Raw genomic sequence first — 19,989 nt, 5'->3', positions numbered from 1 at the left:
AAGAGCCTCTTGATTTGTCTTCCTCCAGCTTTGATCCTTTGCTGTTCATTTGTACCTTGCACTCACCCTACAGCATGTTGAGGCCCTAAACGCAATTGCATATATAGTCATCACATTCAAATTCAGAGAAATAATATGCAGGTCAGAGTTATTTGCTGGCTGCAGAAGAGAGTATGATCCTCAGAGAGGAAGGATTGGCTTAAGGTCAGAAAAGACGAGAGACAAGCTAGTGCTTTAAGTTTAAATTCTTAAAGTACTCGCTGTAAAATAGGCAGGTCTCTAGGTAAGATGGGTTCATTCCTTTGATATACTTGGTGTTTATGCCTTCAGGAGAAAGGAGGGGAAAAGCTAGGAAATTAGCTGAATGAAAAGAAACATTGTTTTCATTGATGGAGTGAGGCTATGCAGAGCACAGCATCCCTCAAGATCAAGTGTGATAGCTTCATCACTCATTTTGGATACAAAATCCCAGTGAATAATGACTGGGGTCCCACCTCATGCCAACTAAAGATGGACTGATCTCACAAATTGTTTTCCATCCTGAATTTCTGTGGCTTACCAAGACAGTTCCTGTCCCACCCTCCACACACAGGTGAAGTGATGTAATGGCTATTTGGCCAAGGAGTGACGAGCCCAAATAAGACACAGGCCAGGCAGGTATTGTTCAAACAGCAATGTTTAGTTGTACAACACATAAAGTCTAGCAACATTTACACAACCAGTTTGAATGCCTGTTGGCTTGTTTTCAATTGGGAAATTTAACCATAATGTCACCAAAAGGTTGGCTGGGACTGGTAACATTTAAGAAATGGGTCGTTCTTGCATCCCCTAGGCTTGGGCCTCTTGCTCCATCAGGACTTGGTTGTAGGTGAATGGCCCACAAGTCACCAGCCTTTGAGCAAGTTGTATCCAGGTAGAGATGGGGAGGAGTGGGCACGGGGGGGGGCATTTTTCATAAAGACACAGTGTGTGGGGCAGTGGCAGCCGACATTCGCAAACATTCATGCATCTGATGGGGGCCCTTGCCCTCCACTGGGTACTTTCCACTAGCCTACAGTGACTAACTGTGGCCAGGCTAATTCATTACTCACATTAACGGGGTAGAGGTGGGGAGTAGGAGTCAGGGTAGGTGGGAAGAGATCCCTCTTATTGCTAAGTGGATTGATGGGTGCTTTTTTTCTTCTTGGAGTTCACACCTTGTAGGGTTCTGGGGTTTTGTATCTGTGTTTAGTTCTTTTTTGTTTTTAAATTTGAGGGTCAGGAACTCCAGAAATGTCTTCTCAGGAAAACCACTCTTCTTAAGTGGCTGCATGATGAGGGGGGGGGGGGGTTATGGCGGGGGTGTAACCGCACTCTGGGCCAGCCACAAGTGGTGATTTTTTAAAGAAGTGAGCCTAGCCCTTGCTCCCCCACATCTGTAGTGACCATCCTTATAAGTAAGCTTTAAGCAATGAAGGGGACTCCCTTGTCCCACACTGGGGCTCACACAGCTGACGTCAACAAATCTGACAAGCAGAAAAGTGGCTTTCTTGACCCTTTAAGGAAGTCAAGAGTAGCTCATGCAGATGGACAGGGAGCAATGCCATTCCTCTTGGAGATGGGTACAAATAGCTGGTATGGGTTTGCAAGGGCAGAAGAAGCTCTCGGTGAGTTCTTTCACCCTACAGATGGGCTGGGACCGGCTGACACAGACGATGGAGGAGGCACTGCTGACGAGAACTCCATTCCACTGAGAGGAGAGGGGTGTTTGACAAATGGAAGCAGCAGCTGTCCTAAAGAGGCCGCTGGCCCCTCCCACCTGCCGAGGGTTGAGAGGGGCTTGGAGGTGGGCTGGACAGACAAGCCCTAAAAATGTCATGGCCCTGCAGCAATAACAGCTGAGAGGAATGGAGGGAGAAGCAGCACTTGAAATGGCCTTCATTCAGCAGTGGGGCAGGGGGTGGCTGGCACAGGTGGAAGGACAGTGCCCAGGAGGCCTTCTCCCTGCAGGGGGGTTGAGAACGGTTGAGGGTGTGGACACCAGACATATAAAACAGCTTCTCCAGGGAGGCTGAGATCATGGTTTTGGGCCACCAAGCATCAATATCCTATTTGGCCTCTCCAGCACCCAGCACCCCCACCCTTCAATTTTCCCTGCCAGGCCCAGGTGTCCAGTCCCACATCTCCATATAGGACTGCTCATTGGATAAGCCAGGGATCCCTCTTCTGTTGAAATGTAGCAACTTCTGGGCTCTAACCCTGCTGCTGTTCTATCCGGACAGATGCCTACCCTAGAATAACTTTGTGGGCGAGGGGGGATGTGGGTTGGATTGGTCAAGAGCCTCCAGGAAAGACTGAGACCATAGGTTTTGGGTCACTGGTTATCTATCACCCACCTCTTTCACTTGGTCCACTGAATCTTGGTCTGAAGTCTTTGTGTTTTCCTAGCACCTGAGTGATAAGGGACTATAAACGCTGGGATTTGCAGAGGACCAGTGAAATACCCAGGGTTGGACCAGGAGATGGAACAGGAGGTTGTACAAGGTTACTGTAAACGGTATCACTGGTGTTTTCCCTTGCCTAAGGCTAAATTGTTCCCCTAGCCTCAAATGTTAGCCACCTGATGGACTAAAGAAGAAAGAGTAACTTGTTTGTAAAACAAACGGGATATATATGCAGTAATAAATACAGGGCTGAAGGGAAAGGGAAGAAAAGGCTAAATGTATGATGGCTGGGAATGTCTACAGGGGTCAGGAGGGGGGTGGGGGAAAGCAGAGAAAGACAGACAATAATACAATTAGCTTCAACACAAAAGTGAGAATGGAAAAGATGGAAAGAGGGGGGCTCAAGTATGAACGAGAAGAAGGGAGCAAGAGAGAAGCCAGCTTTAAGGAAGAAGAATTCTGATGGAGAAAAGGGGGGGTGTGGTTTAAAATTTGCCTCTGAAGCCAAACCACCAAGAAAGACAAAAATTGTATATTGTTCTTGATACTTTTTTAGACTTAGTTTGTCTAGAACTTAATGCCTAAAAGGAGGTTGGCTCACTTGACCAGCCTGTGTGCTTCCTTAATCAGACACCGGGAAGCGCATAACTCACTATGTCTTCCCCTCTGCCCGGGCTGCCCACAGGCTCAGCGTCAGTTTCCGCCCTCCGCTGCAGAAACGCTTTCCAGTTCCTCTCTATGGATTTAATCCCCGTTTGTACTATCCCGTGCTTTTAGCAGTGACTGTATTTTAAGGTGGCCTAAAGACATTTTTGGAAATAGGCTGGGTATAAATCCTAAATATAGAAATGTAACTAAAGTGGATTAGTCTACAAGGAAGTGAAAGAAGTCAGAGAGGGGCAGGATGGGGAAATGGGAGAAAGGGAGAAAAGGAGAGAAAGTGGGAGCCGAGGCGAGTTGATGAGTGTGGAAAACAGCATCCGCGACGGGGACAGGTGGCAGCTTTTGGACAGTGAATGCAGCACAGACCGAAGGGTGGAGCTCTCAGTCTCCACGTCTAGGCACTAATTCTTCCTGCGGGGGCCTCACTCGGGCCTATTTCTCTGCTCTCCCCTGCACTTCCTTTTCCCAGGAAGCCCCAGCCTTACCCCAGACCACCCCCAGCTTCCAAGGAGGGGTAAGTCCCAAGCTCCTCAGCCCCTCCCAGGTCTGGCTCTGCAGCCTGTCCTTGGAGAATCTCTGTAACCCCAGTGTGCGGGCAGGTTCAGAGATAAGAAAGAGTTACCTGTGGCTCACCTGCTCCCTCATTTTTAAATGAAACCTCCCCAGACCGCTTGAGTGAGGCACGCGGCTTTGTTCTGGGACACAAGCAAAGGAGACAGATAATGGACAGCCATGGAGGAACCAAGCTTACAAGGGACTTTCCAGGGAGGGCAGTGAAAATACCTCACCCCTGAACACACACGCATGTGCATACACACACACTCTCACACACACACGCACACACACAAACACACACACAAACACACATAGACATACACACACACACACACACACACACACACACACACACTGTAGACACAATGCTCCACAAACACCAGACAGGCCTGTGGGACAGAGTAGAAAGGAAGAAGGTGGTTGGTGGTGGGATTTGGGATGTGTGTATGTGGAAAAGTAGGTATGTGTGATGATACAGAGAAAAGGTCATCATGGGTTACTGTCGTGGCTTTCCTCTTTGTCCACGCTCACCGGAGGGAGGCCTCCGTTGTCATTGAGCCGCTTGGCCCTGTAGGTCTCATAATGGATGTTGTGTGTCACTTCCTTGAGGTCCTGGAGGTGGGTCCTGAGGGACGCAGGGTGAGAAGAGAGAGGGCTGCGATTAGGGGTGGGAGGAGGAAGAGGTGACCTACATCTGAGGTTAAGACATCACTTCCATGGCTTGGACCCAATGGGACAGACTCCGGAGAGCCAACGCTACTTCTTCAGCCCCTTTTGCTTCAGGATGGGAGCTGGACCTGGGGCAGAAAGCTCTGTCAGAGACCTAGAGACTGAGGAAGTGGATCTGAACAGATGGCCTCCTGACCCCAAATCATTAAACCTGCCATTTGAGGGCAGGGGTACATCTTACCTGATGACAAAGTCTCGAAGCAGGGCAAACTCACAGTGGTTGAGGTTTTCCACTGTGAACAAAACAAAACAAAACAAAACAGGTGGTCATTTCACTAATGCAGCAACAGCCAGCAGGTGAACGTCTGTTCAGGTCATGGAAGTATTTGAGAGCCACAGGACAGGCTATTGTAACATGTCCAGAGGCTTGCTTCTCTTGGTATTTCAGGGCACTGGATTTTATTCATTGGACAAACATTTATTAAGCAGCTACAATGGTGCAATCCTGTTCTAGACTCTGGAGTAACAGCTAATAGGGACTCTTATATTTCCCATTTTATAGGAAAGGAAACTAATGCACAAGGAGTCTAAGAAACTTGCCCAAGGCCTAAGACACAATTCCTATCCTTAAGGAGCTTATAATCTGATTGGAAGACAGTAACACACCTAGAAAATAACAATCGAGCCATCTTAAAAAGGCCGTCCACTGTATGATAAATCTAATTCAATAGACTGAGTGCCTACTATTTTAAAATCACTTGCCAAGGATTGTGGGAATAGAAGAGGATTAAAACACGAACCCTGTAATCTCACAGTCTAATGGGTAGGACAAGCACTGTCATAATTCCAACTCAAGGCAGATGATCAGAAAATGCTATTTTTTTAAAAAAAAAACAACAAAAGATCATAGGAAAATGAGAGATAACACAATACAATGGGATGAACTTGGTTTTGGAATCAAAATATCCAGGTCTGAAATCTAAGTTTCACCACTAACAAGTCATGGGATCTTAGGCAAGACATTTAACCGGTCTGAGATTTAAGAGCTGACGTTCCGAGAAGTCATACCTACCCTGCTCCACTCAAAGGGTTATCATATCGAATAAGATCATTGAAGCTATTATTTGAAAACTTTCAGAACCTAATGTCCTTCTCAAGGTCACATCCATTCATAATAAAATGAAAATGGCAACACCTTGAACAATATGTCAGATCACACCCTTTTCATGTGAAAACCGCTCTCCAATGTTTCCAGTCCTTATTAATCTCCCCACATTCTGAAGACCTTTGACACATAAGTCGGTGCCTCCCAGTCAGGTGCTGCATCAGTCTTTTAGTGCTTTCTGCCTGTGAGTCTCATCTTCTCAATTAGACTGCACCGTCCTTACATCAGTGTCTGCCTGGCACTCATTTTATATCTTACATCCTAGGACATTGACTTGACCTATCATTGCTTAATAAATAAGCATAAATGGCCAGCAGCCAGTTCTTCAGCAAGATAGATGCATTGAATTACCTTCAATGATCCCCCAGGGAGTTTTTCTGCCGAGGACCCGCTTGCCATTCACTTGGTACTCCTTGTCACTTCCCACCACAGCGAAGGGCATGCTCTCCTGCTGATAAACCAAACACACGTGCATGTCATCCTCCTATAATCTGGGCCTCCAAGGGCAGGGTGGCATATGGTCCTGGGCCTCTAGCCTTGAACTGCACATCTCTGATGCTCATACAGCGATCTCACTGATGGCAAGGGCAAGGCTCTTGTTTTTTAAAAAGAGCACTGGACTGGGAGTCCCAAGTCCTGGGTCCAACCCTGATTGTACCCCTGCCTCACTGGTCAACCTCAGTAAGTCAGCTTTCCTTTAAAAGGAGAACACTTCGTTCTTTTCATAGTGTGTTACATGTTTGGTTTGATCTGAAACAACTCTGTGAGCTAGCTAGGATAGACAACCCTCTCTTAAACGATGCCCACCCAACTGACAATCAAAGTAACTGATGCTTTCCACTGACCCCCATAAAACCTACTGGCAGAGGTCCATGTCCCCCAACCTGTTGGAGCTCGAAGGCCACTTTCTGATGTGCATAGGCCCCTCTGCTCTACCAGGTAGTCATATGTTCACCAGGAACCAGCTGTTTGTTCCCAAATGTATTTGCCTGATGTGTACTTATTACAGTAATGGGGTAAATTCACTATTATATAAGCTGAGGACATGTGAGTGTGGAGAGTTGGTTCTCTAAAAATTAAGTGGAATGTTTCAGAAAGATATGATATAGGTGAGTTGCTTTTGCATGAAGAGGCCTTGTCCCTATATGAAAAGAAGGTTTAATGAGTGTGATATGTATGTTTTAACTTATTTTAACTCAATAATTTAGTAAAATATTTATAAACATTTGTAATGTGTATACATCCTTTTTTTTTTAATGATTTCTTCAAGTAACTGACCAACTACCTGTCTCAGCTATATCAGATAAGGGGCTTCTAGTAGATTATCCACAGTAGACGGAGGAGGGAACGCGAGACCACAGCAAGTGATCTGTCCCAGGTTACAGTGGGTTAGCAGAAAAGCCCAGGCTGCAACTCAGGATTCTGATATAGAATCCCAGGACTGCAAAAGTTCAGAGCTGAGAGGGACCTTAGGAATCACATGGCTGATGGTTTCCAAGCCTGGAAGCCTGAAGATTCCCAGGAGATGCCCCAGGGCCTGCTGACAAGGCAGGGCGCTGTGCCCCGTGTCACTTAGCCAAAGCAGCTGTTTTTATGTTTCATATATTGGAGTTATGTCTGACATTTAATTTGTTTAAAGGCTTCTTGTAGGGGGGCGGTGGGGAAGCCTCTGAGCCACTCACCTAGTCTGACCTCTGCATTTTATTGAGGGGGAAACTGAGGCAGAGCTCTGACTGGAGCATAGATATGCTGGCCCCCAGCCTGACGATTTTCCCGACTGTACCCTTCCACCACTCCACACCCTGGCTGTGCCGAGCACTGTGCCGGGAGAATAAGCTTTTGCGTGGCCTGGGGAATGGCCGGGAGCATCGGCCTGCTGGGTGCAGGGTCCACAGTCCTGGCCAGGGCCCCTAGTCCTCATCCTCTCCCATGTCACTTCTGGTCTGGATCAGGCAAGGTGGGACAGGGATTACAGTAGGGGAAAAGCAGGTGGAAAGACAGAAGTGGTACGTGATACACATCCCACAGGTACCAATGAGATCATCTTGTGATGAACAGAGCCCCCCAGGCACCCACCCGGATTTTGTCATTCTCTGTCTTGTCCTCCAAATCCTCATCAAATTCCTTCTGGGGGTAGAATTCAATGCCATTTACTTCAAGCTCCTTGCGGACCTAGAAGTGAGGAAGAGAAGCAAGGTAGTCAAGTGTCAGGATAATGGGAGGCGTGTGCGCGCGCGCGCGCGCGCGCGCGCGTGTGTGTGTGTGTGTGTGTGTGTGTGTGTGTGTGTGTGTGTTTTGAAGTCAGAAGAATGAATGTAGCCTTTGATAATCCGGTCATCTCGGAACTCTGAGGCCCTGGGCAACAGGAAAATCCTGAAGGAAGGGTGAGCCCCAGTTGTACAATTACCAGAGCCCAGCCTGAGATGAGAATCTGGGGTACAGCTTGCTCATCTTGAGGTACATAAGATTAGGATTTAGACAAGAAGCACCACTGAGTACAGATTCCACATGGACAGTGCCCGTGCTGCTATGTGTCATATTCCTGTTTGCAGGGAAGATAGGTGAGTCCCCCCACCCCAAGCCTCTCTGTTTGCCCTCTTTCAAAGCTCGGCTTAAGTCTCACCTCCTCCAGGAAGCCACCCAGGACCTCTTCAGTGGTCTACTTGATTGTCAGTTTCTTTGTTTGTTTGTTTTTGTTTTTGTTTTTTTAGCTGAGCCATCCTGCCACCTGTTGGCAGCTCAGCTCGGGCTGGGCATTGAACTGCTGTTGCTCAGAACTCACACTCCTGAGCAAGCTCTTAACCAACTGAGCCACCTGGCCAGCCCTTGATTGTCAGTTTCTTTTTAGATTTTTATTGGGGAATTGGGGGAAGGGGAACAGACAAGTTGCTATCCTTTTTTTTGTTGTTCTTCAGTCTAGTTGTGGAGGACGTCGCCTCACTGGCCCAAGCTGGCACCATCATTGCGCTCTTTCTGAGCGACGCAGACTAGTCACCGGCCTCTGGGCGGCCACTCACAGCGGCTGCTGGCCGCTCACGCTGGCTGCTGGCTACACACGGCAGCCCATGGCAACCCACCTGCCGCCACCGGCGACTCATGGCAGCCCAGCTCCAGGTCGAGCTGCTGTTCAGCATCTCAGCTGTAGAGGGCAGTGTCATTGACCCTCATATGTGGGATCCGAACCGGGGCCCTCTGGCATCCCAAGCCAGCTCTTAACCAACACTCCTCTCGGCCGGCCCTGATAGTCAGTTTCTTGAAGGCAGCAACTGTCTTTATAATTCTCTCACGCACCCCTCCCCACCCCACCTGGATGCTTCAAGCACAGGAGCTCACAGAAGACACCTATATTGACTAGAGGGCCTTGATTAATTAGTCTAGTCCTTCAAGCAACCTAACATCGAGGAGAGGTTTCTCATGTTCGTGGTGATTTATGTATTCAGTGCTCTTTGCAGGTAAGTTTGGAGGGTGGGAAGAAGGCAGTCTGAGGTTGCACTAACTTCTCTTCACTGTTGGTCCCCAGACCTCACTAGTCCAGCCTCTTCAATGGCTAAGTAGGAGCTGGGTGGGATGTTGGGGGCAGATATAATAACAAAAGATAGGAGAGGGCTTGGACTAAAGGAGGGGAAGGTGGGCAGGGACAGGCAAAGGAGGAGGGGGCCTTCTCACCCTTTGCTTGAATTCAGACTTCTCCTCCAGGGTCATGGTGTCAGCCTTAGCGATGACAGGGACGATGTTCACCACTTTGCTGAGGTGTTTCATGAACTCCAGATCGAGAGGTCGCAAGCTGGGGCCCAGAGAAGGCGGGGTGTCAGAGCCACCTTGCCCTCCCCTATTCAGCCACTGCCACCACTCCAGGGCCACACTGGGGACAGGAAGACCAGGCTGGGAACCTGGCTGAGGCTAAGAGGCTGCTCCCTCTCTCTCTTCTCTGACATGTGTGCAGAACAGGCCCAAGCTCGCCACCCACACAGGGTCCACCTTCTCCCTTTCTCTTCAAATCCCGCCCGTCTTTAAGCCCCACTCAAACCACTCCTTCGTGACATCTTTCTGACCTGGGGATTTCTTTCTCCTGGGAATCGCTGTGGCCTGCCGTTCCCACCCATATGTCCTTGTGTCATGGTTACTCATGTGTATCTTGTTCTGCCTGTGGGACGGCACTTCTTGGCAGGCCTCGGGCCAGCCCCCAGTTAGTCCTACAGGGGTCCAGCTGCGGGCTTTGCCTCTCCCCCATTTGAGGGTCTGGCTTCCCCCCAGGCTTGGGGTCCCAATCTGGCTCCAGGTTGTAGTCAGGGGACTCATTAAGTTAGGCTGTCTGCTGCCTTCTCTGACCTTGGGTCCAGGTTCTAGGGAGGGATAAAGGTAACCTTTTTATTGAGTTCCTGGGCCCCACCATCAAACACCTGAGTACCCCGTTCCTCCAAAATCTGGGGCCCCTGGCTTGTGCCATCCTCTCAAGGACTGAACTCTGGCCCAGCAGCTGGGTTTAGTAATAAGTGATGAGGCCTCCCCAACAGGAAGGTTGCCTGCTTGCCCATTTGGCTCTCTCCATCCTCTGCTGGCACTCGCTGGCACGTAGCCCACCTGCTACTCACAACCAGAGTTCCCAGCATACCCTGCTTGTTACCAGCCTTCATTTCTGGACACCTCGTGCTGGGCTGGCCACCCTCCAAATTACCTACAGTTGGGTCCCACACCCCTTCCAAAACACCAGCCCCAATCCAGTAGCCCTGCCGCTCCCTTCTAGCTGCCCCACCCCTACCCCAGCTTTGTGCAAAGTAGGTACCTACTGAATAAAGGAGGAGACCTCTACTCACATATACCAACTTCTTTCTGCTGGCACAGCCGTGCTATGGTGCCAGAACACCAGTGGGCAGCATGGGGGAGAGGGGGCTGATGCTGGTTAGCTTTATTCTCCTGGCAAGGAAATCAAGACTGTCTTGGGGAAAGTGTGGGGAATCACAAGGCCATGACTATATTGGGGCCCATCGGGCTCTCCCCAGCTGAGGCCAGGCAGTGGTCATCCACTACAGAATGGACACAGACGATGCAAACCAGAGCTGGGGGTGAGACTGATACATACGAGTGACCCGTGGGGGAGATGAAGTAGAGGCAGCAGTGGACGCGAGTGTCAGGGATGCGTTTCTTCCTGGCGATGTTCACCTCCTCTTTCAGGAACTTCTCGTACTGTTCATTGATGTACTTCTCAATGGGCTCCCAACTAGGGGTGGGATGAAAGCAGGTGGGCGTCCCAGAAGGACAGGGCCTGGGAGCACAATCTCCTCACACGATCTCATTTCCCACCTCCCCTGGGGGATCCGGGGTACCTGCTGACCACCCCGTGGATGGCTTTCCTTGTTAGCAAGGCTAGAACTCCCGCGGGGACCTAGGCCTCCACTGGGCTATGGGAGCCTGCAGGACCCCACCCCACTCCGAAGGCAGCGCACACTTTCCACACCCCCCGTACTTATTAGCTGGGAGGCTGGCTCCGGAGAAAGCTCTGCCCCTCTCTGAGGCTCAGTTTTCTCATAACAACAGGTGCCTGGCAGCATTCATGTAGGATCAGTACTTAACAACAGCACATAGTGAGTACTCGATTATGGTAATGATTCATTACTGTCATGACCACTGTCATTGTCATTATTACCTTTCTCCGTCAAGGAGCATGCGTATAACCAGAGAAGAGGGCAACCAGTCACTTTTCTAAGATTGTTCTAAGTTGTCTCATTCAGTGGCCCTGCCTGTCAGTGGCAAACCCCAGCTCCCTCACAGGAGTACCCTGGTCTCCATCCCTATCTGGGAGCAAACTTACACCTGGAACCTTCCATTCTGGGCAGCGCATTCACTCCCTTCTTGGCTGGACGCTGACGCAGGTTTGCTCTGTGGGTTCTCAGAGGCTCTCTCCGCACGGCAACTCCCCTCCCTCCTGTTTCTCATGCGTCCTCTCTTTGTCCGGGCCAAGCTTTGCCACAGCCTTCAGGTCAGCCTGGATTTGCAGCCCTGATCACCTTGCTCTGTCTGCCCCGCCTGCAGACACCTCCAGGCAATCCCTGGGCCGAAATTCGCTCTGAACTGTCCCCTCCACTCACACACCTGGCCCCCATGTGGGCCTCTTCCCCTGCCTCCTTACAAACCCCTCTCTCATCCTTCAGCAAGTCTTCCCACTTAACCCTCAGCATGGAGGGTGCAAACAGCTCTCAACATGACCGAATCTGCACTGCGCTCAGTAGCTTCCTTGTAGTCTTTAGGGCAAAAATCTCACAGGCAGACATGTACCAGTTTTCATTGTTGATCTGGTCTCCAAAGCCAGGGGTGTCGATGACGGTCAGCTTCATTTTGACACCGCCTTCCTCTATCACTGTGAGGGTGAGGGGTGAACAGAAAAGGCACCAAGGAGTCACTCTTCCAGGTGATGCCAGGTGCCCGGCCGCCTACCAGCCAGGGAGACCCAGGCTCCTTCCTTCTTTAGGACCAATGATTGGAAAAGTCAAGTTCAGGGTCTTCCCCTCCTGCACACCTTTGTTCATGCTGTTCCCTGCACCTGGAATGGCCCTCCCTGCTTCTTTCTGCCTGTCTAAATCCCATCCATGCTTTAGCACCCAGTGTCTTTCCTTTCTAATCCCCCTTCTGGACCTGCAGTCTAAGGAGTTGGCTCCACAGAGTTTAGCCCTCCGTCGGGCGCAACTGATCTCATAGATTCATTGAACACAAATTTTCAAATATGAACTACGTCTTTACTGTACTAAGTCACAAACACGACTGACGATAGGTTACGGTAGAGGGGTAAGATACGGAAGCAATGAGTCACGATACTTAACTGTTAGATATTTGAAAATTTGTGTGCAATGAATCTGTGAGATCAGTTGCTCCTGACGGAGGGTTAGGGCTTAATTCTATTTGCTTAAGCTTGCCTTTCATTTGCCTCGCTCCCCAGTGAGCCCCATTCTTCCACCTTTGTGGCTGAGGCCCCTCTGACCAATGCCCACGGCCCCTGCCTGGTCCTCACCGTGCCCGATAGCCTTGATCTCCACTGTCTTGGGGATCTTCTCCTCCCGGTTCCAGCTGGAGGCCTTGCGGCTCACTTGGGACTTGAAGAGCGTGTTGACCAGCGTTGACTTGCCCAGTCCACTCTGACCTGAGTGAGACAGGAGGATGAGAAGGCAGGAAGACCCCATGGCCACGTCCTGAGCCTAATATCCCTCCCATGACCTTACAGGCTTCTAGAGCTGTGATCCAGGCCACACCCGTCTGACCACTCACTGGGAAGGGAGGGGCTGAGCAAGGAGAGCAGGCAGGTGGGAATGGTTCCCTGTGAGCTGCAGGACTGGGGGCATGCCTGTCAGATGGCACATTCTCTCCTTCCTGGAGCCCCAGGGACCGTGGCAAAAGGGGACAACCTCTGCATTTGTCTAGTACGGCAGTTTTTGTTTTGTTTATGCCTAAATGTTTAGTCTTTAATAATTCTAAAAGTCATGACAGAATTACTTTGCATTCTGATATGGCCTCCGGGCATATGTACATTCACTTGTTAGCAAAATGTGCCGTAGATCAGCCCTGCGAATCCCATAGCAGAGCTGTCTCTGTCCCCAGGTGAAGCAGTCCTGGAGAGGCTAATCCCCACCTCACGCAAAATATGTGCAAGGTAACAAAACTCATAAATGCAAGATCAGGACTTGAACCCAAGGAATCTCATGGCCCCATCTCCATCCTTTATTCTAACACAGCGATTAGCGTCTTGTGGAGATAATGCCCGAGAGGGCACCGTAACAGGAGGCAGCTGAGCAGGCAGGGCCAGCTCGTCACCTCCAGGCTTCACGATGGCTCCCTTTTGACTGGTTTTACTCGTGCGGTTCTGCAGAAGATTTCAGTCCCAGGAGGAGTCCCACAACAAAAAGGTGTTTGAAAACCACTGGCCTGAACAGCGCTTCTCACACTGTAACGTGCACAAGAATCACCCAGCAAGCCTTGCCACTGACAGCGCGTCAGCATCACCTGGACACTGATAGGAAATGCAGGGTCCCAGGCCCCAGCCCAACCCTATGATTCAGAACCTGCATTTTAACAGGACTTTCAGGCGAATCATATGGACGGTAAAGTCAAAAGTACTGGTCTTGAGCATTCTTGTGGTAGATTAGGAAAAGGTCCAGGCTAGGGGGCAAGAGCCGAAGGTTCTAGACCCAACTGTGCTGTTTTCCTGATCACCTACGACTAGCCATGTTTGCCCCTCTAGGTTCTTTATTGATAACGTGGTGGGGAGAGAGGGAACTGGATGAGACTAGCGATGGCAGATAAGGTGCATTTCTCATTCCAACTGGTAGTAGTAACCTAGCCCAATATATTTAAAAAGGCTACCTCTGGGGCGGCTGGTTAGCTCAGGCTCATAACATCAAGGTTGCCAGTTCGATTCCCACATGGGCCAGTGAACTGTGCCCTCCACAACTAGATTGAAAACAATGACTTGACTTGGAGCTGATGGGTCCTGGAAAAACACACTGTCCCCCAATAAAGTTAAAAAAAAGGCTACCTCTGTGCTCAGTACTGAACACGTGCCATGGCTGAGCAGCAGTGTCTGCCATGGCACTGCTAGAATTGGAGGTAGAGTGGTGAACAAGACATCATCCTTACCCTCAAGGAGCCATTTAGTGTGTGGGAGACCAAAACATAAGCAGACAATTATAATGTGTTGCCATAATCACTATGAAAAAGATAACCACAGAGTATTGTAACAGCATACTGAAGGGAACTTAATCCAGTCTCTGGGATCAAGGAGGACTTCTAGGAAAAAGCAATAACTAGGCTGAAACCTGAAGAATGACTTTGAATGACCCATGAGTGACTTGGAAGGGGGTTATAGACAGAGGGAACAGTATATGCAAAGGCTCAGAGGTAAGAAAGAGCATGGCAAGTCTAGAAGAACTATTCCTTATAAGTGAGGAGTAGTAAGATGGAAAGTGGTTAAGAGACGTGTAGAGAGGTAGACAGGCCAAGACTAGGAATTAAAATCTTTACACTTATTGATGGGTGGTTTGATGAGTTTTGCAGGTTGGAAAATTATTCGGTCACTGGTAGACAATGGATTGAAGGGGAAAGGAGACAGAAGAAGAATCGGTACCACTCTAAGTGTGGCCTGTGGCCAGGGCCCATGAACCATTTGCTACTGGTTCTTGAGATAAGAAGTGTGCACCAGAAAGTAAGTCAAGTGTGTTAAGCACACTGTTCAGTTTAGCTGATGTTTTTTATAGCAACACTTTCCAGATGATTTGCAATCTGACCCAGCTCCTTCTGCTTGAGCAGCACTACGTCAGGTAGCTGTGGCCATCCAGCTAAGAGACCTAGCTCACCCTTGGGTGGTAGCAGTGGAGATAGAGAGACGTGAACAGACTTCAGAGATATTTATGAGGTAAAATTGACAGGACTTGATGATTCATGGACCGGAGGATAAAGGATGAAGAAAGAAGGATGATGCCTAGACCCCTATTCCAGCAACTAAGTATCTCACTGAAATCGGGCAAAGGTCCCTCCCTGCTCTTACATTTGGTGATCCGATGTCACCACTGTCCTGGAAATTCTGTCTAAGCTTTAAAGCACTATAAAAGGTCACAAATAAGACCACCTTCCCTCTGATCCTCACCCCAGAGCTAGAAAGTCAGGGAGGACGCTGATGATGCCACACAGCTGAAAGTGGGCAGAGCGAGGTTAAGGCCTGTGTACACCCAGATGGTGACAGGGCCAGGCTGACCCTCCACCCGCAGCTCCCACCCCGGGATCAGCAAGCCTTGAGGGGAGAAGGGGGTCAGGGCTTTGTGATCAGCATCGTGACATCTTCCCTCCTAGAAAGAGCTCATCCTAGAGAAGCTAGGGCAAAGGTCATCCTAGGGAGACAACCAGGATCCTCAGTGCTGCCCGCCACCAGGGTCTCCAGTGACCCCCACGGCCTTCCATACCGACGACCATGATGTTGAAGTCAAAACCAGTCTTCATGGTCTTCTTGCGCATCTGCTCGATGATGGTGTCAATGCCAATGTAACCCAGCAGGTTGGAGTTGATGCTGACGGGCTTCATGGGCACTGCCGGCTTAGGCCTGGGCTCGGGCACCAGCTCTGACATGGCTGCGTCCGTCCTGGTCTCTGGAAACCCTGCAAAGCCAAGGTGGGAGGGGTGGGCTACAGAGGTCACGGGGAAGCCAGAGTGTGATCCTCTTGATACAGAATCATACAGAGGTGGGGCTGGACCTTAGATGTCATCCAGTACAGGGCCCTTATTTCACAGATGAAGAAACTGAGGCCTGGACGAAAGGACTTGCCTAAGGACACAAAGCAAGTCAGAGGCAAAATCTGGACCAGAGCCCAGATTCTCCAGTTGCTGGGATCACTTCAAAGGCACTCACTGCTGCAAAGTACCCATCTGTGCCTCTCATCCAGGGGCTTCTCCACCTTGGCACTACTGATATTTGGGGCCAGATAGTTATTGTGGGGGGCTGTCCTTCTGCATTGTAGGATGTATAGTGGCATCCCTGGCCTCTACTAGATGCCAGTAATAGGCCAGACAACCAAAAATATCTCTAGACAATGCCAAATGTCCCCTGGGAGCAAGATGGCCCTTGTGGAGAACCCCTGGTCTAAGATGTCTCAGGTTATTCCAACCTGAGTCATGCCTCCCCAGATAAAGGGCAAAGACCGGTTAGGATACTGGACCTAACATCTATGGACTATCAATGACCTGTTTGTCTTTTAGAAGCAAACAGGGCTACCGCTCTCTGCGGAGTGAACACCACTCCTGTCTCCAGTCTCAGTGTCCCCTCTGTTCTGTGAGCACCACTGCAAAGTTGGGGTGTCTGTGCCCTGAGGAATCCTAGACACCCTCCTAACCATGGTTTTGAGTCTGTGGGAGAAATAAGTCTCCCCTTTTGACCAGTGGGGAGAGGATGAGAGCCAGATGAGGGCAGCCACTTGCCTGAGATGAGGCAGTGTGTTCTTGGGATGGTGGGTGGCAGAAGAAAGGGGAAGCTGAGGAACAGCCCTTCTCCAGTGGGGAAAGGCACACATCCCCCGGGTCTGGCAGATCATGGGCATGTTCACGCCGGAGAAATCGGTGCGTTTCCTCATCAGGCCACTGTCCACCACGGTAGGTTTCAGCATTGAGCAGCTCCATTTCCCCACCCACAACATGGGGTGTTGGTGGTGAAAATGGGAAGAGCCTGGCTCCACTACCTGCCAGCTCTGTGGACTTGGGCGAAGCAGCTCCCCACTGTGAGCCCCCTTCCTCCTCTATAAACTGCTTAGGGTCATGATAAGGCTGTGGTGAGCGTTACATGAGATACGGCATCCACTCGGAGCCTCACAGTTCCAGTCCCTCTTGCCCCTCCACCTTTCAAGTTCATGGGCTTGTCAGGGAGGAGATGAAATGGTGCATGTGGAAGCACTTGTTGAAGGGAGGTGCCCAGGTGCTAACTACACAGCATAGTCACTAGGCTCCATGCACCCCAGGACCCCTTCCAGCTTTGCCGTTCTAGAATCCTATGTTTCCACCCTGGTTTCCACCCTACATTGTCTCAGGCTTACAGGAAGACTGATGGAGCAGCAGATGGGCAAGAGAGAGAGGAGATGGGAGTGCCACCCTCCCCCACCCCCAAACCTAGCCAGGAGTCTGTTCTTATACCCCCACCACCTGGTTCTTCCATGCATCTCGGCAAGACGCTGTCTTTTTTCCTTGTCACTCTCAGGCACAGCCAAACCTGACAAAGCCTTAGGACCTCCCCAGGGCCTGGCTGAGCTCCCTCCTGCTTCCCAGGAAGCTGTTGCCAGCCAGGCGAATTGGCTCAGCCCCGCGGCAGCTGACTCTCACAGGCCTGCTCCCCCGCCTCCACCTCCCTGGCCCTCTCAGCACACCTGCACTGAGGGCCAATGCCCCATTTTCCTGCCCAGCTGCTCACGCAGGCCCTTTCCATTCCCCTCATGCTTCTACAGCTCAGCCCATTTGGTCCCTACAACCCATGTTGTGAGATAAATCCATGGGGGGCAGTGGGGATATCCCATTGCACAGACCTGGAAAGTGAGTCTTGTACTTATTTATGGGAGTTTTTGCAAGTATATTTATAAAGTGTGTGTCCTCACCATGACCTGCTCAGCCAGCCTTGGCCTGTCAACTGCAGCTTCCTGAAAGAGCATTCCCAAATACAGACCTTGACTTCGAGAAGGGCCCTTTCTACTGTATTCCCAGGCAATTTCTAGGGGCTACAGCAGGACTGCAGCAGGGCCAGTCCACGAGCAGAGATCACCTTCATTCTCCCAGCAAGCACCTACTTGCACCCACTGTGTGCACTGTACAGAGCACCGTCTGGCAAGTGCCCCTCCCAAACATGCACCAAGTAAAGGTCAGTTACATGCTGACACCCACCACCCACCACCACAAGTACTGCACACGTTCAGGGGGTCGCTGTGTCACAGCCTTTGCTGGAAGACCCTTGCCCACTCCAGCCCCTGGCTAACTCCTGCTCTTCTTTCACCGTCAGCTCCAGGGCTACCCCTCAGGGAGGCCTCTGCTTTCCTGTCTGGGTGGGTGCCCTTCTTCTGGGCTGCCTTGGCCCCCTGAGCACCTTGGTACTCATCTCATTCATTCACTCATTCACTCACTCCATCCCTTCCTGCCCACTTCATAGGCTGTCAAATGGGAACCTTCTCCAGCCAAACCCTAGACTAAATGCCAAGGACACTTTTGGACCCCAGACGAGGTCATTGCCCCGAGGGCCCACAGTCTGGTGAGAGTGCCTGACAAGTACAAAAAGACCTCCAGGGTGCAGGACAAATGCTGCTCTGGAATTGAATTCTGTAGCTCCATCCTCTGCCCCTACAGACTCCCAGTCCACCTGCCAACCCCAGATGGGCAGCTGGTCCAGGCTTGACTCCTGGTTGGGTGATCCCTGTAAGCCTTAGTATTCTCCTCAGGACTTCAGGAATAGTACCCACCTTGCTGGGTTACTGTGAAGGTTATGCAAAAGCATGGACATAAATTACCTGGCACTGAACATATGTTAGTTCCCACCCTTCTTCAGGGCAGGGGCCATGTTATATTACTCTCTGTGTCCCAATGTACCTATATAACACAGGCACTCAGCAACGAATGAATGAATGATGGATGGATGGATGGATGAATGAATGAATGCCTCACTGAGGGATGGATGGATGAATGAATGCCTCACTGAGGGGCAGATGTCACTTCAGAGCCATCACCTTTCTCTTCCCTCAGACACCGCTCCCCTGGCAGAGCAGCTGACCCCCAGCCTGCAAATGGCTCTAGTGCAGGCCAGGTAAGGGGTAGACTCTTGTTAAGACAGACCTGCTCCCTCCCCCACAACAGGGATTGGAGGGGCCTCCCCAAGGTGGGAAAGAGCTCAGGATGGGATCACAGCAGGATGTAGCTCAAGTATGCCATCCTGCCTAAATGGTCCTTGGGGTCCCTCCTAAGCTCCCAGCTCTCCCAGAGCCCTGGGGAGAAGGGAATCTGTCTGCAGTACACCCTGCGGGGAGCCACCTGCCCCATCAGTGCTCCAGGGAGAGGCATTGTCTGCTTGATTCAGCTCTAGCTGAGTGCCCCCAGAAACAGCACCTCCACCCCCATGCCAAGTAGGGACTCGAGTGCTTTCTTTTACAGGCAAGTGAATGGCTTTGTCTTTGTCTGGCTCAGGGACCCCACCCCTCAGTTGGGAAGGTGACAGCAGGGGGAGGAGACCTTTCCAGAGTAGCACCTGCATCCTGGGCTTAATGGGGTGGGGGTGGGGAAGCTCTTCCTTTCTTCCAGAGCTGGAGATCTTCCCCAGCCCCCAGCCGCCTTCAAGACCCCACCCCCACCAGCAGAGGCAATTCCAGCCCACCCCAGCTCCAGCCCCCACTTCAAAAAAAGAATCACAAAAGATATCTTAGTCCTTTCCCATTCCCAGGAGCAAAGGGCCCTGGGACACCCTCTTCCGCCATCCCAGTCCTCCGGAGGCCAACGAGTTCCCTTGGAGACCACCAGCTGGTGCCTGTCTGTGTGTGGGGGAAGGGGTCTATGTGTCAGCGCACAGGTCTCTTATATGGCGGTAGGTGGCCCTGATACCTGTGCGTGGTGTGCATGTCTTGGTGTGCTCCAGTGTGAGGCTTTCTGTGCGTATCTGGGTCCCTGCTTGTGTGTCCATGGGTGGCTGTGTCTCCCCGCGTTCCCGTGGGTGCATTTCTCCGGGCATGTATATCTTCGGGTGTGTGCCACCGTGTGTGCGTGTGTCCATGCATATGTCACCGCGCGTGGGCTCCTCGGCGAAGCAACCCTCCCCCTGGTAGCACCTCCAGCTGGGCTTTTCGGGGTGCAGCCTCCTCCCGGCGGGCGCCAGTGGCCCGGCCAGCCCCCCTACCTTTGGACATGAATCCTCCTTTGTCTCGGTTCCTCCCAGGAGATGCTCAGGGCGCGGGGCTGCAAGGCTGAGCGGGGCGCGGGCTCCTCCTGGGCCGAGCGGCCCCTGCAGCCGGGCCTCGCCCCTCCGTG

The 19,989-nt window shown here is 51.1% G+C and overlaps 1 protein-coding gene across 2 annotated transcripts; it reads right to left on the bottom strand.

Moving 5' to 3' along the window:
• Positions 1 to 658: 658 nt before the first annotated feature.
• Positions 659 to 19,983, bottom strand: SEPTIN3 (septin 3). 2 transcript variants are annotated; one of them, XM_019624015.1, is made up of 11 exons: positions 19,859 to 19,983; positions 15,417 to 15,608; positions 12,479 to 12,607; positions 11,749 to 11,830; positions 10,556 to 10,693; positions 9,142 to 9,259; positions 7,552 to 7,647; positions 5,827 to 5,926; positions 4,552 to 4,603; positions 4,173 to 4,266; positions 659 to 1,983 (listed from the first exon to the last, which is right to left on the bottom strand). In XM_019624015.1, the coding sequence occupies exons 1-11, from the start codon at positions 19,866 to 19,868 to the stop codon at positions 1,918 to 1,920; spliced, it is 1,077 nt and encodes a 358-aa protein (XP_019479560.1). In that variant the 5' UTR covers positions 19,869 to 19,983; the 3' UTR covers positions 659 to 1,917. The 2 variants fall into 2 exon arrangements, with proteins under 2 accessions (XP_019479560.1, XP_019479562.1); XM_019624017.1 differs by having other exon boundaries at positions 5,827 to 5,923.
• Positions 19,984 to 19,989: the final 6 nt, after the last annotated feature.

Source organism: Hipposideros armiger, unplaced genomic scaffold, assembly GCF_001890085.2.
Source record: "Hipposideros armiger isolate ML-2016 unplaced genomic scaffold, ASM189008v1 scaffold_572, whole genome shotgun sequence".
NCBI classification, from domain to species: Eukaryota; Metazoa; Chordata; class Mammalia; order Chiroptera; family Hipposideridae; genus Hipposideros; species Hipposideros armiger.
Note: the sequence above shows the minus strand (reverse complement) of the source record. Positions and strands in the feature narration are given on the sequence as shown.

Bases quoted from the DNA above. Each gene is read 5' to 3' on its own strand.
- SEPTIN3 (XM_019624015.1), bottom strand. The intron at 7,648-9,141 runs GTGAGAAGGCCC...CCTCACTTCTAG, and splicing joins AGTCTGAATTCAAGCAAAGG to GTCCGCAAGGAGCTTGAAGT. The intron at 1,984-4,172 runs GTGAGCGTGGAC...ACCCCCCTGCAG, and splicing joins ACAACGGAGGCCTCCCTCCG to GGAGAAGGCCTCCTGGGCAC.